Raw genomic sequence first — 24,020 nt, forward strand, 5'->3', positions numbered from 1 at the left:
TACCAAAAATATACATACTGCTTTCTCTGCTCCGAACTCAAACAGTAATACAGTCAAAATCATACTACTAGTAATACTAGTGGACTAGCACTCTGCTATAGTGCCTGTGTATTCGCGTGGTCCAAGAGCTATAGAAACATGTCTACAGCACTAAACATAGTTCCCTAGGGAATGTATTTGCGAGCAATTTTGTGAGTACACATGTATTTTCAAACCAAGCCTGAAACTGTGAAGCAGGCAACATTGTTTGCTTACCTTTGGAAGTAAGGGCTGTAGTCTGGTGAGGCACATGACAATGGCTTCAACTAACACCAGGTCTGTGTAGGACTCCAATGCCTAGAGGTACAAATCAAGCACGCAATATTATACTACAACAGATCAGATGGAACAACTTAATCTATTCTGTACTGCATCATGCATATCACTCATCTCAATAAGGGGACATGCCTGATTCTTGGTACAAATTCTTGTGACATAACATAGCATTTCACTTTTCTTGGTGCCCATCTCCAAGCAAAAGCCTCTAGTAGATACAGCGCCATCTGTCCTGTTTGGAAGGTACTGCACATGCAGTGCTCAGAAAGCTTTTGTGGCAGGAGCAAGAATAAAACAAAGGGAAACATTGAAAAGATTGCAGCAGAGTTATACAGGCTTTCATTGGTCATAGCTCATCTATATGAACCAATCAGAAAAGATATTCTGTGGAAACAATGAAATGTAAGGCTTAACCAATCAGAGCCACTGTTTTGCAAAGCATGCTAGCATTACTCAATAACAGTTCTACAAGAAAAACAAAAAGATATATTATATGAGATATCCCGATAAAAGTTCTCACAAGGAAGCTTTGTATTTCTTTTGCAGCAAGATATTCAAATCCAGCCATGCATTTAAATGTGAAATAAAAGTAACTCAAAAATCCAGCCAGTCAAACCTCTTTACTAAGTGGACAGAATTTTCACTTTGCAACTTTTTGCTAGGCAAGTCCTCACTTGTATCAAAGATCCAGACATATATAGACTCACATAGATGTCTTTGCTGGTCTGAGAACAAAGACAGCGTAAACATGAATTATATCAACAATGGACAAGAAGAAAACTGCCAACTCAAAAACACCCCAGAAATACATACTAATTCATAATGCATGGGAATCATGCATGCATTGGGACTTCTTTGCTATCATACTCATAAGTAATGTTAAAGTCTTGTAATATTCAAATAGATATCTGCCTTAGCTCACAAACTATATGGACAGTAATATGCTACATTACATTCATGTGAAAAACTATGACAACGTATGATAACTCTAAACTTAACCTTCTTGTCATCAGTGATATAGCATAGAACATCATTTCCAAGATCAAATGTAGTGGAAAGTTATGCTTAGAATGATGAAATATTGCTTTGAGTTCAGTGGCACAGTGTTTTCCACAGCTAAAACGACAGCCTTGGAGGACAGTCATCAGAGACAGAGAATTTCACAGCTATAGATGGGGAAACTGTAGTTTGTGTAGAATGAGATAGGGGGTGCTGCTACATCAGTCTGAACTGAGAGACTTCAATGATTTGTGAAGAGAATTGTTTTAGTTTAGGATGATTCAGTTAGTTAGTGTGCTCCATTGAACAGAATGCAATGATGAACAGTACAGGAGTGCTTTTTAGGTTGAAAATGTGCATTTTTAGAAAAATGACCACAAAAGATGACAGTTTTGAGTGTTGAAAAGAGAGGACGGACTAGTGGCTGGTACTACAGAAGCAAGGCATTCGCCTGAGCTGCTGGAAATCACCGTGCCCTGTGTGAGAGAGAAAGTCCCATGCTGTACCTCTGGGTTATGACTCCGGAAGGTCTCCCTCACCTTTGCTAGAATGTGGATGAGCTGCTTGACCTGGCCGTCAGTGGTGGTTTTGCTGATACAGCCGAGGACGACCATCGCACGTGGCTGTAGGGCAGGGTTGTACTGGAAGGCAAACCTAGCCAAGGGAATGAGCACAGTTAGCATACTAACATTTTGGACCATGTACTCAATGAGTTGGCAGATAACTTTTGAGGTGAAAGACCAAATTGATGCGATAAACTATCCAGAGGGGCATTGGTTTGGACATGTGACTGCAATGATACTCTAAAGTATATGCAAGGCTGTTTTTGAGATTTTACAACAGTTGCAACACAGTAACCTGTGACCAAATGACATTGCTGACATGACTAATTCCAATGGTTAATGCTAGAAACTACATGGTCTAGTAGCCGTCCAAGAACAATGATGGTAAAGAGTTACCTCCTGGACAGTTCCTGCCATTTCTCCAGCCAGTTGCATTCTGGGATGTCCAGCATGCATGCCTCCATGACCTCTAGCAGAGCGTCAGTGATGACCTCTAGCGAGCACAGGGAGATCTGCTCCCCCTTCTCATGCTGGGAGGTGAACGACCTGTCTTTGTAACTCGATCTACAAACACAGGAGAACACCAATCAGAATTGAAGTCGCCACCGATATCATTGAGTTATCTTACAGTTAGGATCTGATTTCATTTTAATACAAAATACTTCCTGACAAAAAAGAGGATTTATAGGAAATATTTTTTGCCTCCTTGATAAAAGGACTCTTACCTTATGATGTTTTATTTTAATCTCTTATCCAACTTTTATCTAAATCACCTTGCAAGTGGTTGCCATATTCTGTATCAGTATAGCCGGTATGACCGACCTTCGGCGTAACACACCAGCTTCAAAACATTTCCACTTGACAAAAGCAGATATTTTATTTGTCAATCGGCACACAATAAATTTTGTACATGTCCAATATTTCTTCCTGTAGGTACCTCTTCACTGCTTTGCTGGGTAAAATTGGACAAAGATAGTCATACCACTGTAACTTAATGTTTCCATGACAGGTGATATCCACTAAACAGCAACAGGTGTCTTTCCAACCCACCTGAAGGCAGCTGTAGCTGCAGACTTCACCTTACTCAGGCCGAACAGGACGTAGAACTTGGGCAGGCAGAACTCTGTCAGGCTCAGCCGAAGCACCTGCTTAGTTTCCTCTGCTTGGAGTTGTAAAAGGGAAACACAAGATACCATTAGACCTAGGGGTTACAGAATGCCAATCCGATAGATTGACAGGAATAAGATTTTTTAATCATTAATAAGAAGTGTCTTCCCTAGGTGTGGCTAAAATTGCATGATGATACTAAATTTTTACTGAATAGTAAATAAAACAAACGCTAATAGTGTGTAGGTCAGGACACCAATGTTTAGAGAAAAACTTTGATAAGAAATGCCTATGCTCATGAGGTATTGCCAAAAATTGCATTTTTTTAAGCATAGCCTTTCAGACAGTCCTAATTCCTGACACTGAAAAATTTCAGATTAAGATTAAATAGAATACAGTAACAGTTTTGACCCAGCTGAAGTTCTTTATAGAGCCCTACCGCTGAAGTTGAGCTGTGTACAGGTGCACAGGGAGTGAATGATATTGACCACAAGCCCGTGGGTGGATGCCCGTAGTGAGAGAGGTCCCGTGTACACCAGCAGTGTTACAATGTGGAACAGGTAGGGAAGGTGATTCGCAACTGTAAAATAAGAAAATTTACATATTGTTAAAAACATATTGTAATTTATTTATCAATATCAATCTTAGTAATTCTAGTTATTCTAGGTCTTTACCAAAGACCACACAGACTGAATTCTTGGAAAAACATTTTGAAAGGATTTTTAGCCATTGGTTGATGGATTAGTCCCCTAGCAGCTTTCTTTTGAATTACAGACTATCATCATCATCATCATTATCATCAGACTAATGTATGTACAGTCCTACAACAAAGATGAAAAAGAGTAGTTTGCACTCTCTTAAACTGTAATAATGTATTTGGTTGGTTGACCCAGAATGAAAATGAAGGTTCAAGGTTCAAATCCCATACACACAGAGAAAAAGCTCACCATCCAAAGAGTTGTTGAATGACAACATGAGCATGTATCTGGCTAGGATGGCGATGTCGTCCCACATCAGATGCTGCTCAAGGGTGGGGGTGGGAGACAAGCAGGTCTTGTCCAGAATCTGTAAGATAATTTGTCCTGGATTAGTCAAGATAAATCTTGTTCCAATCTCCTATTAGTGGCTCCTACGGAGAAAGATTCAGAAAATTTTAGCTAAGAAAAGATCACAGCAATTAATCTGCATGGCAACAATTGAGTTCATGATTGAAATCAAAGAAAGAAATAACAAAATGTTTGAGGCTATGATGACGTGTGGTAAGAAGTCAGTGCCAAAACTGCCAAGTTAAAAACTATATCAGCAATATTTTACAGCAAGATGTCAGCAAAATTTATAGTTTCAAGAATGTTCCTGAAACTGTGGAGTTAGGAATTTCTACAATGACAGTGTGGGTGTTTGTAAAAAAAATCTGCTGTGTAGTGACCTTGCACAATCTGCTGATGACCTTGGCTGAGACCAGTTTGACATTGGCAGAAGCCAGGGCTACCGCTGTGTCAGCCATGACCTCCGCCTTCAGGGAACCCAGACCCCCTGTAGCACTGGTCTGTGGGGGAAGAGAGAAGAAACAGTGTAGATAACTGTCATCACATCAATCTTTATCAACATACTACATTTTACAGTAAAAAGAAATCAGCCAACTTTAGTGGTTAAAATGAAGAGTCACCCTTAAAATGTATAAAACAGGTCAATAATACTTACACCTTGGGTCTCATGCAGGTGTTTGGAATTAAAAAATGGTCTCATGCAGGTGTTTGGAAAAATGGTCTCATGCAAATGTTGAGAAAATGGTCTCATGCAGGTGTTTGAAAAATGGTCTCATGCAGGTGTTTCTGACCTTGATGAAGCTGTCCAGCACCACGTCCAGCAGGTCTCCCACCTGCCCCAGGTTGCCCCAGATCTTGGCCTGGATGGACGGGTACATCTGCTTCTCGTTGATCGTCATGGTGATCAGCTTGTCCAGGATGACTGACACCTTAGCCCGTTTGGTATCATCCTGGTGTTTGCAGAATCTGAGGGGAGACCGTCATAACAAGAACATCTTAATAACAAATTTGCAACTTTTTTTTAATGTCACCATGATAAAGACCTAATACTCTGGAATGAGAGTGAGAGAAAAGATCTTTACGACATACAGTATAGGTAATGACAGCTAGGTGGCAGCAGTGTACAAGTAACACATCCTCCAATCACTCACCTGGTAAGATTGGGTAGCCAGGGTGTCATGTACTCTAGACACAGATGTTTCAACTCAATGCTGGACTTGCTGAACCCTGAGATGCACTCTTCAAGAAACTGAAACAACACAACAGAACATGATTCTGAGATCTTCCCAGAAAACACAGATTGATGCTATTTAAAAAAAACAACCATTTTCCTTTGGCAAATAACAGAACAACATAAAGACATGAAATTGCAAACCAAATGCATAAATAAGCATCACAACATAAATGAAGTGCAGATTATATTTTTAGTAAACGTAGTTACCTCCAGTGTGAGATGTGGTTCGTTGGCAGCTAGTTTCTTGCTGATGGACACAATGAAGATTGTGTTGTTGGCTGGAATGCACAGGCCTGGATCAAAAGAAAAGGGTTTGAATCTCTCATGTATCAAAGTTTAAAATACAGAAATCATATAAAAGGTCATTCTGATTTCTGATAGTTAAAGGGTGTGTGCACCTGAACTCTCCAATAGCTGTCCCTCGATCTTGAGGTTGAATGCCTGAGTCAGAGCACAGAGCAAGTTGTAAGCTGCAGACCTCAGGCCAGGGTCAGAGCTCCCCAGGTTTAGAAGTGCCTGAAAAGGTGGAAAAATTCACACTTCTAAAACTGAATGCTTTTAGTGGTACACAAGGTTGCACGAGAAGAATACATATTACTGCACATTACATCTGAATCACAAGACACAAGTTAACAGTGTTATCAATAATGAAATTTGATTTGCTTTTTTTGTAACACCATGATTATAGTCGTCATACATGTTGACCATTGTAAGATAATCACTGTGATTTTTACCAAGTGCAGTACAATCATTGACAGTTAGGTGGCAGCACTGCACAAGTTATACATATTATATGCTCAAATCACTGAGCATATAACATACCATATTAAGAAGAGTCCCTGGAACATCCTTTGGTCTGATCTTTGTGTGGACAGGGACTGTGTCCTGCATTGGAACAAAACATCATCCAATATCAGTAAACTATCAATAAATGTGTATAACAACGATGTCCAAATATAGTGAAAAATCTTACATAATATCGCTTTAATGTATTTGTAATATACATGACTCCAAAGCACATTACCGGTTGGGAGAGCTCCCATCGTGTCCTGATGTGGATGATGGCCTGTACAATGGCTTCACAGTCATTATGGATGAAGGTGAGAGGTGTCCCCAGGTTGGCTATGGTCAGGGTGAACTGGTTGTCATCCACCAAACAGATCTGTTCACACATACAACATCAGCACCATCATTCATGGAATTCATGGAAACATTGTCAAGGACTTTGTTTTTTGGAGACACCTCAGAGGCGGAAGAATTTCTTGTCAGAATCTTTCGCTCACTGAATACATTTTCCAGGAAATTCTTACTGCCAGCAAAGATGATTGCACTGTTCTAATGGTACGTCATCATCAAATATGTAGTCTGAGGAGAATCAATGTACATGTAAATGGTGAGCACTTTTTTTCAGACACATTACATACATTAAAATAGACTAAGCAGCAACACCTATTAGGGACATACAATTGTAATCTTCCAAAAATTCAGCAACAGCAAATTTTACACGTCTTTCTGAGATTAAACACAGGACACCTAGCCCTATATCACTGTAGTTTAGAAGTATAATACTTGGAGTCTCATACAAACCTCTTCTATCTCAGATGCATAGTAGATGTCGTTCAGCAGTACAGAGTGTCCCAGGACTCGACTCTTCTCTGCTGAAGTGACTTGTAGAGCACTGGGGCCCACCTACAGTGGAAAAGCAGACACAATGCCTAATTAGTGTAGTGAAAATATATTCCAACAAAGGTGTTTCAATAGATAGACAAATGAAATGTGCAGTAGACTTGCAAATACACAGTGAATACAAACAATTCATTCTACAAAACATATTCACCATATTGCCAATACACAGTCAATACATTTCTCAATACACTGTGAAAACATGCAAAATACACACTCAGTCATACTTTCACAATACACATTAAAACCCCTCCCAATACAAATCATCAATACACATCACTACACCAACAATACACATTGAATGTACAATCCCTCATTTCTCATGAAACCCCAAAACCCACAATTCTTACAATCTAAGTCACAAAAGCAGGACCTAGAAGAATGGCTATAAAAACATTTTTATCTTAAGAAAATTCTCCCTGACCTTTATTGCGACCTTGGTGTCCTTGTGGGAGAGTTTGAGGGCGTTGTTGAAGACCTTGAGGTCCTCGTCCAGTGCGGTGGTAGCACCAGGCAGGTGCTGCTGGTCAGGGTGGATGTAGTCACTGAACTTGTTCGCTGAGTCAATGAAGATCAACTTCCTGTTACCCTGGGGGAGAAAGGAGGTGGAAGTGAACAAGAGGAGGCTGAGTCACTTGAAAAACACAGTAACAAGCAGGCTCTGCCCTGAGGTGTTGTAAAAAAAAAAACCCACTGATGTTCTTGTAAATTATAAAGTTTTGGCACTATGTATTCATTAGTCCCAAAATAAGATAATACAAGATCCTTTCCACACTTTTCAGTATATAGGATGGCACCCATCTCCATTTCTATAGCCCTTGGGACACACGTACAGTTGTGCAAGATCTACATCCTGGGGCCAGTGTGCATTTAACTATCATACTCACTTTCTCATAAGGGTTAAGCAGAAAAAGCAATAAGTACAGCTTCTCAAAAGTAATTTTTTTTCTTATTAAATGTTCCAGCCAGGGTTTGAACCCATAAGCTGCCCTCTACCTATTACGCATTCTTGTAAATGAAAATAACCTCTCTACCAACAGGCTATTTCACCAGTTCTTCATATGTCCGACAGAATATACTACATATAAATCAGTAAAGAGTAATCAGTAAAGTGTAAGGCAAGAAGAAGTGTTTGTACCTTGAGGTTGGCTAGTATCCTCTCATGGTACTTGGTGTACTCCCGTACCCAGGTGTTACAGTTGTACAGGTACACGGCCAGGATGTTGTGATAGGCCACCTCAGGAAACACATAGAAGCACTTGGACAGGAAGTCAGTCTGCCAAGGAAGTATTGGGAAGATAAGTTAACAAGAAAGCATTTATTAATCTAGCTATTACTTTCAATTGGTAATTTTGACAATTTTTTCGTGTTGACCATTTCATGGATATCTTTACATGCTTTGAAAAAATGAAGAACTCTGGGTGTACAGGGACAAAGAGTTATAAAGATTACAACATAGATTGGATCAGAGGTACACGCTGTATGCACAGAGAATTCTAGACTATGACAAAATACAGTTAGCTGGTACCCTGATATTTTTTAGGAATTAGACTACGGTAGTATGAAAGGACCTTGAATCTGTTGTCAGGCCCACAGTGTGTCAGGTCCAGGACCACTTCGTAAGTCTTCCCACAGAAGGGCTTCAGAGACAGGAGAATGTGGTACAGCAGGAGGTCTCCATTCATCTGCCCTGACCTGGGGAGAAAACAGTTTCTTACATTAACACAATTAGTAAATTACTAAAATCTATACACAGTATCTACATGTATCATTTTCATGCAGGCTACAGCAACAATGTGTAAAATAAGAAAAAATAAAAGATAAACCTGTACCAGACCCATGCTTCTGTATAATGACAAATCACAATTAACCAATCATAGATTGTCTTGCATAATGTCTGAGACTAAAAATCAGCTCCCCTTTGGTTAGTCTTGCCCTCTACATTAACCAATCGATATTTGACTTTAGCTCCGATTCTACGATAACTTCAATACTTTTTCACACACACACACAGGCAAACACACACACACACAATTGCACACACACACGCATGAACACATGCACATACATTGTACACACACACAAAGGCACACTTACACACACAGCACTTCACTTCACTACAAACATAGAAGAAAGAACTCACTTGTACCTCCTGGCTATATAATAGAACACAGGGTTCCCTGCCTTGGAGTTCCCTGCCTGGTAGAAAATGTTTAGTGACTTGATCTGTTTGAACTCCTCTTTCTCGTGGACGTTGTGTCGCGTCATGAACTCCTCAAACTTAGTACTCGTCAGGTTCATACTGGTCCACCTGGAACGGAAGTTTAGTCATGTGGGTTTTGCCCAACATTTTGCCTAATGTACATACTGAAATTCTTGTTGTTATGATTATTTGAATAATGGCAAAACTGTCCCACACTAAAAAAAGTGCCTTTCTGATTCGTATACAGCATACCTGGAAAGGATTTGAACCCAGAACCTTTAGACCTATATCAAAACCCTTAACCACAAGTTGACAAGGCTCATCAAGCTACAATATCATTTGCATGGCGGACACGTCTGTCTGATACATACTGTGCATCCATTGCTGGCCTGTTGTGTTCAGGAGGCCCTAGATATGCCAGGAGGGTGGCCATCTTGTCAAATGGTCTTCTTCCCACAGCCTTCTGGTCTCTGTTGTGGAGGGAATTATCATAGCAGCCTAAACTTTTAACCATTGAAAATCAAAGCAGAGGAAAATATTCATTCAAAAATTTGAAATCGGCCAATCATGGACATCGTAAGAATGGGAAGGCCATAAAACAACCAATCAGGTACCTGCTACTGGCCAGATAGGCCCCGATCTTCTCCTGGTTGTTCCACAGTAGTCTGTGCAGGGCTAGGACGTTGGCATCACTGATGAAGGACACAGTGTGGCTGCTGTTGTCCAGCGTCTGCGAGTCTGAGGCTATCTCCATAAAAAATCTAGAAAACATCACGAATCATGGATTAATATTTCTCATGGCTTTTCATCATACACGATATGTAAAAGAATACACACTGGAGGAGGGTTCACAAAAATAATATCTGCTCAAGAATCTAAACGTATTGCAAACAAATATATATCTTGTTTGATTTTTACCTTTTCCCAGCATCAAAGTTGGCCCTGAGGAAATCGTTGAACGGTCTCATATGCTCCTCCTTGGTAAAGAGGACGTGATTGGCCACTCCCTGCATCACCTGGCCAATGAGAAAGGTTGTAACAGATACTTATCACTTCACCATTTTTTACAGGAAAACAAATAATGGACACAAGTTACTTCCTGCTTTTCAAACATTTTCAAAGAAAACTGAGGAGAAGTAATGATTTGTGTATATACAGACCTTACACATGAGCATGAGACCTCTCTTGATGTTTGGACTGGGTTCTCTGTCAATCAGGCCATTTTCACACGGGGACACTACATGTATGGAAAGAAAATCACACTGTCACCATACTGTATAGGAAAAATAGTACAGTCCACAAAACAAATGCATACTAAGTCCCTATTCATCATGCAAAGGTGTTTCAAAAATCTTACACTTTCTGCACATTCTAAACAGATTCTAAAAACATTGAAGCCATGTCAGGTCATGTCATATTTTTGAATCCTAACTGCCATGTGTACTGACCAATAGCAGGGTTGATAAACCTCAGGAAGACGGCACTGCCCACTGCGCCGATGCTGTTTTGCGGGAAGCGTTGGCTGACCACCTGATACAGGCAGTGGCACATGCTCCTCAGCTGCTGGGGGAACTGGTCGGCAGAGTTCACGATCCGGTTGAAGAACTTCTGCGTCAGGACCATCAGGTTTTTCCGGTTCTCGTCCACGCTACTCCCTGGCTCACTCCTAGGATAACACGGTAACACATGTAATCTTTTTACTGTATCTCAAAGAAATTTGGTAGTGTTACAATTTCCCTACAGCACATTAGTATGTCTGAAAAAGGCAACTTTGCTCTAGGTTTTGATACAACCATACAAGAGCTTGTTTCACTACCATATTCTAAAATGCAACAGGCCTGGTAGGTAAATGTAAAGGTCTCATGGCCTTTTTGAGGGTTTTGTGGGTTGTTAATCTGCTGTGTTTAGGGTATGGTACTGGAAGGCAGAGCCCATCCCATCCCACCCCTTACACAGCCTTTTACACAGGTACCTCCTCAACCAAAATTAAAGTCAGGTACCCATTTACACCTGGTTTGTGTAAAGAAACAACAGGAATCAAACAACTGACTTCTCAATCCCAAGTCTTCTAGCCAGAACACTCAGTGATAAGAGCCACTGAATAACTGTGTACTAGATTTTCATAGGAATTCATTCCTAACAGCAAAAACATCTTTTCCAATTGCACCAAATCTGCAAATGCGCTGCCCCTACCTTGCAGGGTCTATCTCGTACAGCACATTGCTGAGTTCGGGGTGTAACATGCCCCTCAGCAGGGGTTCCAGCACGTTGTGCAGATAGCTGCCTCCGTAGATCTTGAAACAGAAGGTCATGATTTTGCTGGCAAGACTGTTCCCCCTGAATATGGTCTGCATACAGTCAGCTAACTCTACCTGCAACAAAACAATTGGTACCAGTTCAAGCACCTTTGGCTATCTCCAGTAATGTAAATATTTGTGATACAAAATTTTCACTGAAGTAACTGTTTATCATCTAAGCAAGTACAACTTTTCTAAGCTGTAAGAAGAACGTACCTCTTTAGAAAACATATTCCACAGAAGTTGGTATAAAAAGGTGTTTGGCATCAAACAGTGTCACCAGTACTCTAGCCAGCTCATCCTGTGAACATGAGACAGAATGGCAATGTTAAAACATACATGTACAGAAACTTTTCAGTCTGAGAAACATAGGTAGTATCAAAGAGATAATCCAAAATTGGGACAATAATCCACATAACTTACCATATGTACAGAAGAGCAGACATTAGCCAGTGCCATGGCAATAGGTAACTCTCCCTTGTCTCCCATCATAGTCACCAATTCTACTAAACGCTCAAATCTGGAACAAAAAATTCTTCATGAACTCCTCATAAACTCACACACTATGGTGTAAAGGGCAGTGCCCATGTCTGTTTCCTTAGCCCTTGGTCCACACAGTTATAGTAGAAAACAATACTTCAGTTGTTTAAAATGGATAATACAGTTCTGTCATTCAAGTGCTTCAAATCAGAGTTAAAAGTACCTATCAGCCAGAACTGTCTCAGCCAGTGTGTCAAACTCTGCCCCCTGATGTAGGATCTTAGTCAGCACCTCCATGAATGTGGTCCTGGTTTGTATGTCTTGGTGACTACCCAAACCTAAACAAAAATAATTGAACATTTATATAAAGTTTTACTAATACTACAGGCTGACCAAGAGAGACATACAATAAGAAAATCCAAGATGAAAATTGTCACAGTCCAAACAATACGTAAATGATCTCAAAGCACAAAAATATCAGAGATACCATACCTAAGGAATGCATGAGCCCACTCTCTATGTTAGCGTTGAGCAGGTTAGACATGGCGGACACCGTGCAGTTGCGCAGGTTGGCCATGCGGCGGGACATGCCACGCTTCCGCGCTCCATTGGTGCTGCTGTCGTTGTCTTGTTCCTGTTCACCGCAGTCGTTCAGGAGGTTCATGAACAGGGTAAAATACCTGGGGAATACAAGAAGGTATAACTGTCTATGGTACTGTATGGCATTCATACTACCTTAGTCTACTCTCCCTGTCCATGGTACTAACACATGTTCACACTACCACTACTGTCCCTGTTCATGGTACTGAACCATATTTACACTATCACTGCTCTCCCTGCCCATGGTACTAACACATGTTCACACTACCACTTCTGTCCCTGTCCATGGTACTGAACCATATTTACACTATCACTGCTCTCCCTGCCCATGGTACTAACACATGTTCACACTACCACTTCTGTCCCTGTTCATGGTACTGAACCATATTTACACTACCACTGCTCTCCCTGCCCATGGTACTGAACCGCATTCACATGACCACTACTGTCCCACGACCACTACTATCCCTGTCCCTGGTACTGAAAAGACTGAATTCAACTACCACTACTGTCCATGGTACTGGACACATATATTCACATTCTCACTACCACTACTGTCCCTGTCCATGGTACTGAACACACATATTCACATTCACACTACCACTACTGTCCCTGTCCATGGTACTGAACACTGAACACATTTACACTACCACTGCTCTCCCTGTCCATGGTACTGAACCACATTCACTCTACAACTCCTGTTCACAACTGGAAATACAATAGACTATTTCTACTTCCGTTGTTATCCTATGAACCTGTGTTCCTTACTTGAGGAAGAGTTGTGACTTGGCCTCCAATGAGATCTCCCCGTCCCCCTCCTCAGGCTGGAGAGGTAACCCAGTCAGCAGGGCGACGACTGCCTCAATACTAGCCTGGTCCAAGTCCCTGTTAGAAACATGGAAACAACACAAGATCAGCACTAAAATCTATGCAAAATTGTTAAGCTGATAAAAAACAATATGCAATACGATCATCTATATTGTGATGTTAGGCAAAACATTACAGTTTGGATTCTAAAAAATTACCATTTCTGCACATGGTCATTGTGGCCAATATTGGTGATCCTTTACATAATTTTTCTCATTGACCCTAGCATTAACAGTTCTGTCTATAGTGCCCCATGTCTCCTGTGACCATCTTCTTTATGCCCCTTGAGTATAACCAGACAGGTCTCACAGTATAGCAGCTTTGTTCTTTGGTCAGACTAAATCTAAAAACCTCTGGCATAGTTACAGATAATTTCAAGTTTATTTCCTTGACTTGAAAGTCGTCCTGACCTTGTCATGACCTTGAGGTCCTCCTGTTCAGGCTGGATGGAAGTTCCCATGATCCAGTCTGTCAGGTACTCCACAAGTTTGTTGCGGAACTTCATCTCGTGGTGGAAGGACAGGTCGTCTCTTCTGCTCATCATCTAATGGAACAGTTATTTTGTATTTATGAAAAATGAACATTACACAGTTTCATTACACATGTTACCTAAGCAGACAAGGCTAGGCAGGAGCAAATATAAAACATAAAACAGCATACTATATTAGGTAAACAAATTTGAGGTAATAAAATCTATCAAATGCATGGATGATAAATCGGACAAGGTTAGACTTCCAGGTAACTGCGGTCTCTTAGTGTCACTGACAAAAGGTGGTGGATGCTACCTGAAACGTCTGACCGTTTTCAAAATCATATCCAGTTGCTTGAGTAACTGCTTTTTGGCACATGGGTGATAACTTTTCCAAAATACCATAAATTTTCATTACAAACTTTAGTTAACTTGACAAAAACTTACAATCACTTCATGACATGAAAATCTTACTACCATCTAGTTTTTTTGAATGTGCAAACAAATGACATTCATTTTACTGTGAAAAGCAAATCAAAGAAGCGCCACCTACCACTTCCACCAGGCAGCACATGTTGGTCTTGATGTGGATGCCTTGAACGCTGTGATCCAAGTTTCGTACATATCTAGAGAAATACAGACAAAATACATCAAAAGACAGAAATACATCAAAAACAAGACTCTGAAATTTTTCAAATGACAATAGGGGAATGTTGTAGCTACTCCAAATGTTTTCCAAGTTTTGAAGTTAACTTCCCAAAAATGGAATTTAACCTTTTTTCTTCTTACGTTACATTTTGGCACAGAATCTGTACTAGCTACAGGTTAAGGCAGAAGGAACAGGGTTAAACAATTAGAAGTTCAAAGAGCTTCCATGTACCTGACCAGTCCTAACATGAGGTTCTCGATACTGGCACTGCCGAGGTGTTCGTATGCCTGGTCACTCTTGTTCTCTAGGATGTTCTTCATGATGGAAATGACTTGCTCCACAAAAAGTGTGTTAGTCTCTGTCACAGTTACCTGTAAAAAAAGACATTTCATGTTTGGAAAACTGCTGTGGATCGCCCAATCATTTCGTGTGGAATTAGAAAAAAGGAACGAAAAATCACCAAAATATTAAAAAACGATTCCAAGTAAAGATTGATCAAACTTAAAGATTTTGCCCAAAATATCAGGTTAGCTTAAAAGTTATCTGGTTGGAACATGATAACAGGTGCTTACAATTGCTACACAATTTTGAACATGATGTCACACAATATATCTGTCAATAGTCAAGTTTACGTTTGAGTGTTTCTCTATTTTACATGACGACATTATGAAAAACCTATAAAGAAATCACATCCTTACTTAATGTAACACAGAATATGTGTATGTGACTATGAGTGAGTGACTTTGTGTGTGTGTATTTTTGCGTGTGATAAAGAATGTCTCAGTCAATGAATGAAAACATTACATCTTTCTAAAATCACACAAACAATTTGTATGACATTTTCGTCCCAAATGCCATAAACTACTCTTTTCGATTTTCCCAAAAGGCATGTTTGCACCAGTATTTGACATTCTGCCCGTTGGTGTATCGTGTGTGGGTGTAGAGGAATCTAGTTTCCAGACTGATCCTCACAAGACGCCCACTCACTCTGTCAACCACATCTACCAGCCACAATTTTCACCATATATGGCAAAGAAAAAGAATAGCAAGAAAGTGTAGGTGTCAGTCTAATATTTTTATCATTACTATCATGGGAGTGGTGATAGGGCCTTAGGAAAAAAATGTTATGGTTCCTGTTGCAGTCCTGAAAAAATTAGGGTTAGTAGGTAGGGATTATCTTTTTTTTTAGACTTCAGTGATATCTATATAGGGGTCCAACTTATACAATACAGTTTAACAAAGTAAAACTTACACGAAGACACCTTCAATGTTAATGTTAGAAAACCAACTGTACCACATTTTATCACTCAGGTGTCAGATCATAGAGCTAGAAAAGGTTGATCAGCTCGAAATTAATGTCCCTTGCAGGTAAAAAAAGTCTACCCCCCCCCTAGTCTAGGGTCGACAGGTTTTTCTAGGGTCGGTCGGGAAACAGGAAACACAACATTTTTTTCCCAAGGCCTAGGAGTGGTGTTCAGAGTGACAACTGTCAACAAATAAGAATCTATGCCTTTCTTGAAGGGCTCAAAATAAATTTAAACCAATATTCAGAGAAAAAGTAAGGAAATCACAGCTTCCAGTAAAATCATTTTTTTACTCATTTCATACATCAATATATAACTGTTACAAATTCTGTAAATCACAGAAACTTGGACATTCTATCTTAAATTTGCTGAGTCAGACACTGATTTTCAACTTAAAAAGAAGAGCAGGCATATCTAGTTTTAATCATAACTTCAAAATCTTCAGTATGGTCATAGTTCTAGTATAGCCATCTAGATTTCTGAGTCTTGTAGCGTTTAAAGAAAGAAGGGGAATTTGACTTACGCGTACCTGCCCTGTCGAGTCGAAGAACTTGTTGACGTTGGACTTGATCTGGTTGAAGAGGACGGGATAAAGGGCGGGGTGGAGTTCAAGGCCGAGAAGGTCCTTCACAGCTGTTCGGATCTGATTACACCATGGCAAGAAAAAAAAAACATTAAAAACTTGTGTCTGTTTGCATCGTGATATCTGACAGACAATTCACTCTGACATTTTTTAGCAAACATGGCGCCGCCAAAAAAAGCAATTTCTCAGAACAGCATATTTGAAAATCAATGTAAATATTAATTTTGTAGCAATGGGTGTAAAATAGTGCAAGAACAGTTTACAGGAACCACTGCATGTGTTTACAGTAATGATTTCTAGGAAAAACTGGTTAGGTATTAGTGACTATTTCTAATGACCACTGGCTAGAAATCAGCGTACCAATGTGTAGGAACTTGTGCAATTTAACTTCAAGTACAATTTGTATTATGACTGCTGCAGTTTCGTCAACCACTAACTCATCAAAATCAGTGCAACATATGATTTGAACACAAAAAGAACCTATTTTCCTACAAATCATGCTAAACCATGCTCCATACTGACCTGTAGCCCTGCTCTCTCACTATTGCACACCAGGAGGTTGAGGAGTTTGGCCAGGAACCTGCTGACAGGAGGGTAGATTTCCTCCTCTGACTGAGGGGACCCGTTGTACAGGGAGTACACACTGCCTTTTCTACTGGGGTCCGACGGAATGGCAATACTGGACAGGACAAAAGAGGGATTAATTTTGTTTCTCCATAATGGGTGGAAGACTTTTACTTTCTTACTGGAAGGCTTGCTTGACAGTACTACTCACACCCAAGGAGAAATGCTGCAGTCAGAAGTTATGATCTACTACCCCAACATCTGCTTGAAGTTCCCCATTCCATACATAAATGTTAGCCATGTCAATCTAATCCTACCTTCTCCTTGTATTTGTCTTGTCCATCAAACAGACCCCGCCCAGCGCACAGAGAAACCCTGTCATGTTAATCCACTCGTTTAACTGATCCTGAATTGAAAACAATACAACAAGGGAAGGATCATAGCATGTTTCATCTTTACCCTCAAATGAATATAATAGTAAATAAATATTATTCATTGTGAAATAGAATAATTACATGAAGTTAGTGCTAGCAAACACTTGGGTTGAATCATTAAACAAATGATTGTAGTCAGGTTAAAAGATTATCTGTTAATTTGTTAATGTGCTTTCAAAATTTCCCCCTTCTTCCCATACTTATAGTCATTAAGAACAGTAAGGCAGGCTCCACACCTGAGGCCTCACCAAAGAAGTACTGTCTAATGACAATGCAAGGTTCAAGTGTTAGGATTTTGCAATTTCTTTGAAAGACTGGATAGTTATCAATAGATGGTTATTATTAACAGATGGTTAGCTAGACAGAGTTTGCTGGGCATAATCTGGTTAGCTCTCCTGACTAGCAGCAAAGCCATGCTCACATCCAGATCATGCTCATGCAGAGAGGGGGACTGGGAAGCTCGCCGGCGTACAACCGTTCTGTGGAGGCTGTCCGGCGTCTGGGCATCGTCACCCTTGGCCTTGGGGTAGTTGATGAGGACCTTGGTGTTGTTTTCCCACTTGTTTCTAGTCTCTTCCCAAGCCTGGGGACATTAAAAGTAGACACTGTAAATTCAGTTAAATTTCAGCACTTTTAATCCTGTGGCACACTGAAAATCAAGTGTGAAGTTGAAACAAAAGTAGAAAAAATAGATAACATGTTTGTGGAGTGTACGTAAGAATACAGGAAATATGTCACAATTTACAAAAAGTTATCAAAATTTCTACTTCTCCTACGTGAATAGTTTCATCAGGTTGGTAAGACACTGAGTAAAGAGACTATTTTTAGTTCACACTTTCAAAGAAAATATGTTCTTCCCTTCCAATTAGAAAAAAATAGATATGAAACTGTAACTTAAAACATTTTCCTTACACCAAAATTGTTTTCAAAAACAATTTACAAAGGAAACTGCCACCAATTCAAAACAATATCAAGATACAAGCTATATATAGAAGACTTAGTACCATGTATATACTGTTAAGAAATTCTTGACATAGCTACTACCTACCTCCATGTTTCCCCGTGTGGAATGTTCTATTCTTCTGAGAAGGGACATAATGTGCTTTTGAAGTGCTGCACGACCTGAGGAAAGATTAAACAACAAAACATTTCCTTAAAAAAAGCAGTGTTAAGGTACCTTTTTCCATCTTCGTATTATACCCTACTCCACTACTATACTATACAACATTCTTTTGTAAGACTACACATGGAAAAGCAACGTTCACAGAGACAGAATCGCAGCCGTGGACATCTATTCACCAGATTTGAAAAAATGCCAAGCCTTGATCATCCGAGAAACAAAAAAGTGTCCACATGTAGCATGCCGGTCCTCCATGGAGGGGGGAGGCAAAAAGAGAAGCTTCTGTTGTGGCTGGCGTTAGCTGGCAGGGGAGTGCTCACTATTCATGACTACTCTCCTGATTAGTCTAGCAGTTCGCCCGTCTCCAATTTCCTGCAGTTGTTTTTCCTTCTCTCTCCTCGTGACGTACTCGCGTGTCATGTTTCCATAACATCCAGGAGTAAATGACGACGGGTCTACGTGAGGTAAGGTGAGTTTCCGGTACAAATATCATCAAGTAATGGTTATTATTATTATGTCGTGTTTTGGAAGCACAGAGATTTGATTACTGTAAATTCATTTATGTTTTGTGGCATGTAAAGTTTGACACAGACTTTGCGGTATCTCTAAGTTTGCCATTGAAATAATAGTATTAGTAAGTAACACCATGGAAGATAATAAAACAAGTCATACTCCCAATGCAAAAACTGCAAACTTCTTAATAAAAACACTCCAAAAATTTCCAAGTACATGGAGCGGTTTCTTTCAGAGCAGAAGGGGGTGGGTCTTTCATTATTACTGTTTTTGTTACATGTTGTGGAAAAAGTAAAAATATTTTCCAACCCTTAATCTATAGATGTTGCAACAGATGAAATTTAATGCTGAATATACGTCAAAAAATGTAAAATGATACAGTGAAGAGACCTTACAAAGGACAGAGAACTTACCCATAGACACAATATTGTTATTGCACGCTGAAGCGAAGTCGGAGTACACTGTGTAGTTGGGTAACACCTGCTCCACCGACAGGTCGTCCACACGAGAGCGGATGTCTGCCTCCTCGCAGAGATAGCGGAAACACGACATGGCGACTAACACAGCCTCCATGTCGCTGCTCCACAGGTACATGAAGAACACCACCTCCAGTTTCTTGTGGGCCTGGCGACAGATGGGGATGTGGCTGCCCACGGTCGCATGGTCCTGGGAAAAGAGCATCTATAAACTGTGTAACTAAAATCCCCAAACATAAACATCTAAGGCCTAGGACAAAAAAATGTTGCGTTCCCTGTTTCCTGACCGACTCTAGAAAAAACTATCGACCCTAGCCTTCCTTTGTGTGGACTCTTGCAAGGGACATAAATTTTTTGGGCTGATTGACCTTTTCTGGCTCCATGAGACACCTGAGTGTTGAAACATTGTACAATTGGGTTTCCAACATTGACAAACTATACGTGTCCTGCAAGTTTTACTTTGTTAAACTGTATTGTATAAGTTGAATCAATAAAAAGGGATCACCAAAGTCTAAAAAAAAATAACATAATCCCTATCTTCTCACCCTAATTTTTTCAGGACTGAAACAGGAAACAACATATTTTCCTAGGACTAAATGTACTGATTGTATCATAAATATTTCTTGAATTCTTCCCCTCATGTTTAGTTTTTAATACCATCTTACAGTACAAAATTTAAAGCTGCCACTTTGACAACATTGTAACTTTCCTGACCACATTTACTTTTGAATCTAATGACTTCCAAAAAATCTGAAAAGGATCCTATGCACTAGATCTTCAATTCAGAGGAAAATACAGAAGACACTGACCTTGTACTTGACCAAGAACTTGATACGGCAGGAGAGGATCTCTCGCAGCCACTTCAGGATGTCTGTACTGTTGGGAAGCTGCTGCACTATCAGCTTCTGCGACACTGAGAACAAAACTTGGCAACTGCAAAGGGGAGGAGCACTCAATGAGTCATGGGTATTATATTCTAGGACTTGCGTTAGTGTAGCCATACCTTTAAATGACTTAAATGACGATACAAGCACATCATGTAAATATCGTGTTAAGTTGATCCATATGCATGGTGCTAGCTATAGTGGCATCTCTAAAACTAATTGCAGCAGAAGCACATACGTGTACATGTACAAGTCATCACCATCATTCCTGGGTATTAGAAGTTTGTCTAAATTCACGATAACAGCATTATAGCAAGCTAACATTTGCAAAGCAAATGCATAATGTTTACCCTCGCATATAGACTGCTCTGTTAATTCTTACTCAAACACATTCATATATATGGTTAGACAGGAGTCTAAATCCCTCCTGCTATAAAATTGCAACAAGATGTAATCCAATACTAGTTACCATGGTAACAGACAGTCATTGACCTTTTTTGGTTTGGAGAAGAAGAAGAGGAAACCGAGCAAAAACATTATGCTTTCCTTTGGTAAACATAAAAAACATTTTTTTGACATAGAGTAACTCTGAGATCAACAATACACACAACCTAGGGTGGGTACCAGTCTAACTTGATCATTCAGTCCAGGTTTTGTTTTTTGACAGCTTCAAAGTTATTTTCTGGTCCAGTGTACCAGTACCCACCCTTACTATCAATTGGAAGGAAAAGTAAGGTTAAAGACAACAATCTCATTGCAACAGAAGACAGCTACTCTACTTAGATTAGCAATCATTGACTAACTACATGTACTACTGTTGTCACTATTTCAATAAATCATTTAGGAATACAGCGGACAGTTTTAATGTTTTGGACAGGTAGAATATTTTAATGTTTTGGACTATTAGGAGCACGTCTAGGAAATGGCTGTAATTCTTAAAACAGTCAGTTAAGTTCTACATAGTAAGAGTTTCATAGTTGGTTAAGTAAGTGACAGTTTTTTTTATTGACTCATTGATTGATTGATTGACTGATTGACCTAAAAGTTGATTGACTGATAGATTTTTGAGACAGATTCATTGATTGGCTGATGTTCTAAAATTTTTATCTTCCTTTCCCAAGGGGGAACATTTTAACCTTTCTCATGCCAGGATGGTATAGAGGCACCAATATGTATGCCATGTGAAAGGTTAATCAAAAGTGACCAAAACAAAAATTCTGGAACAAAGCTTTAATTAAGAATGATTGAGTTTCGAGAAATCTTGACACGAATCACTTGCTTTTGGACTGATAGAAAATTACTGAAGAAGCATCATTGTGTTTTCCCACTTGGAAAGGAAGACAGAAAAAAAGCTACGGTTTAACAAAGTGACTGCTACTTCAATTCATGATTTAGCTGTTACCTCTCTGCAAGGAATCCACCCTTGGTTGATTTGGCTGTCCACTCACTATCACTGCAATGTAATTTTTTAACAGTGCTTGCTTTACATTATATTTTACCTACGTTGGTGCCATCAGCTAAATGCTACATGTATTCATTTGACACTTTATGCTACTTTAAATCTAGTTTCAAATCTTTGCAACATCAACTACAAAGTTGTGTAATAGTTATCAAAGTTTTAACATGTCTTAAGGTTATAGTAAAAGTTACTTGACCATTTTTTAACTTTGACTTTTTCTACTGCAGAATATATTCACGTTATCATAAAAATTTTACAGCATAGACAAAGCATACTAGGTTGGTAGTTAAAAAAATTAAGACAGAAGTCCTCATGAGGGCTAATTTGTAAATAAGCTTGTCGGCCAATTTGTGTTCAAATTATAACCATGTTGTAACATTTTCTTTACAATTCAACACATTGAATGTGTACTATGCAAAGAATAAAGTCAACAAACACTTGCAATCATCAGTTTAAAGTTTCCTTTAGTTGACAATAAAGTTGTCTAAGTCAACAATGAATGCCAACCCTGAAGTGCACCTATGAGTAAAACCAATAACTTACTTTTTTTTACTACTAGTTGTTATCAACTCATTGTACTAACAGTTTGCCAACATATTTTATGTTTAAGGATCTATGCATAAGGGCTGGGAAGTGATGTTTATTTTCGCTCTACTGTGAGTCACATCACATGGTTAGTAGTCAACTGCTGCAAACCTCATATGTAACGAGACTTGGCTGTTCTCCTCTACGGCATACCTGATGTCCCAGAAAGTGGCGATGGGCGCCTCGGGGTTCCACAGTTCGATGTTTTCTGGTTGGTGGAGGCACAGGAGGGCCTACGGGTAGGGAGGACGGTTAGACATCAATGCATACAAGAACACTTGTTTAAGCTGTGTGTATGGGCGTCAAACAAATTACATAATTATCCTGACTACATAAAATTATTAAGGTCGCAGAACACAGTATTAATGGGCAACCCTAGGGGTCTATGACGCGGGTATAGAGAGTAGTGCAGACTCTTGAATCCTGGGTGACACGTCTTATGTGAGAGGTAGTTATGAGGAGTAAACTGTGGTGCAGAAGAAATGTATCGGCTCTTACACTGTATGACTTGGATTGTGAAGATTTTTCTGTTCCTGTACAAATGCGCCGGAATACGAAACTGCATTCCAGGGTGAGTCAGCTGCAGTTCAGTTGACCGCCGCAGGTGGCCAAATCAAAGTGGTCGTCATGATGTTATTTTGTTACAGTAGAATACCGTATATTTCGACACATTAGTTGGCCATGTTTCTCTAGTGCACCCTACTATAATTCTTACCGCGTCGAAGTGAGTCAACCTCAGCTCAGGTGCTTAACTATAGAAATTCACATAGGGCGAAAACTGTGTCCTGCCACCTTAATGTTTGACAGTGCTACATGATAATTTGCCTGCTAAATGTTGTATATTTTGTGTGTGCATGTCCGTACCTCCATGGCTTCCTGTGAGAGTTCAGGCATGTGTTCCTGTGGGACCAGGTACACCAGACCATTGATCAGCTCCAAGGTGCTGCTCTGGATCTCATGGCCCATCTTACCAGGGTTCTGAACACACAAAAAAAGGTCGTAATATATGTCTCTTACAAAAAGGTAGAGGTAGTCCCATAGGCTTTTTGAGCCAGTAGAAGCAGTGACTAGGGCATGACATTAGATGGTGGAGCCTATACCTTTGCCTTTTACCTTCCCAACTAAAGTCAGGTACTCATTTTACACCTGGGTGGATTGAGGAAAGTTGTACTAAGTGCCTTTTCCAAGGACACAAGGTCTTGCCAGGAATGCCAGGGATCAAACCCATGACCTCTCCATCTCATGTCTGCGACTGTAGCTACTCTTTCACTCAATGCCACAATATTTGCCTCTTCAGTCTTACTGTGCTGTACTACTCTAAGGTGAACGGTTACCTATAATCTATTTATAGGTACACCTTGAAGTCTTAAGACTAAGGTGTGTATAAAGTGCCCATCTTACATGTAACATCAGCATGGGGTCTGGGTAGATGAGTTTGACTATCCACAGCAGGAGGGTCTTGTAGCTCAATGTTTCATCTGCAGGCTTCTCCTTGAACTTCAGACTGGTCACTTTCTCCCGTAATGTCATGCTCTGGTGGTAGAACAAGACATAGATAAAACTTTTAATGAAAAACCTACAAAACT

At 39.9% G+C, this 24,020-nt stretch overlaps 1 protein-coding gene across 1 annotated transcript in view; it reads right to left on the reverse strand.

The window, feature by feature from the left end:
• The window catches only part of LOC109465021 (neurofibromin-like), a 48,214-nt gene that overhangs the window by 8,867 nt on the left and 15,327 nt on the right, over positions 1-24,020 (reverse strand). The window contains 43 exon segments of the mRNA XM_019762148.1: positions 256-336; positions 1,854-1,968; positions 2,274-2,441; positions 2,928-3,039; positions 3,424-3,564; positions 3,932-4,049; positions 4,411-4,530; positions 4,822-4,996; positions 5,182-5,279; positions 5,472-5,557; positions 5,663-5,780; positions 6,087-6,149; positions 6,289-6,426; positions 6,852-6,953; positions 7,372-7,536; positions 8,086-8,223; positions 8,519-8,642; positions 9,091-9,258; positions 9,522-9,620; positions 9,765-9,911; positions 10,069-10,166; positions 10,311-10,387; positions 10,599-10,816; positions 11,344-11,522; positions 11,664-11,690; positions 11,692-11,748; positions 11,871-11,967; positions 12,151-12,265; positions 12,420-12,607; positions 13,296-13,412; positions 13,805-13,938; positions 14,417-14,489; positions 14,744-14,883; positions 16,340-16,459; positions 16,922-17,078; positions 17,281-17,369; positions 17,819-17,980; positions 18,446-18,519; positions 19,444-19,696; positions 20,316-20,439; positions 22,588-22,667; positions 23,299-23,412; positions 23,836-23,967. Coding sequence (XP_019617707.1) covers positions 256-336; positions 1,854-1,968; positions 2,274-2,441; positions 2,928-3,039; positions 3,424-3,564; positions 3,932-4,049; positions 4,411-4,530; positions 4,822-4,996; positions 5,182-5,279; positions 5,472-5,557; positions 5,663-5,780; positions 6,087-6,149; positions 6,289-6,426; positions 6,852-6,953; positions 7,372-7,536; positions 8,086-8,223; positions 8,519-8,642; positions 9,091-9,258; positions 9,522-9,620; positions 9,765-9,911; positions 10,069-10,166; positions 10,311-10,387; positions 10,599-10,816; positions 11,344-11,522; positions 11,664-11,690; positions 11,692-11,748; positions 11,871-11,967; positions 12,151-12,265; positions 12,420-12,607; positions 13,296-13,412; positions 13,805-13,938; positions 14,417-14,489; positions 14,744-14,883; positions 16,340-16,459; positions 16,922-17,078; positions 17,281-17,369; positions 17,819-17,980; positions 18,446-18,519; positions 19,444-19,696; positions 20,316-20,439; positions 22,588-22,667; positions 23,299-23,412; positions 23,836-23,967 — 5,301 coding nt within the window.

This window comes from Branchiostoma belcheri, unplaced genomic scaffold, assembly GCF_001625305.1.
Source record: "Branchiostoma belcheri isolate BF01 breed outbred unplaced genomic scaffold, Haploidv18h27 scaffold1, whole genome shotgun sequence".
Classification (NCBI taxonomy): Eukaryota; Metazoa; Chordata; class Leptocardii; order Amphioxiformes; family Branchiostomatidae; genus Branchiostoma; species Branchiostoma belcheri.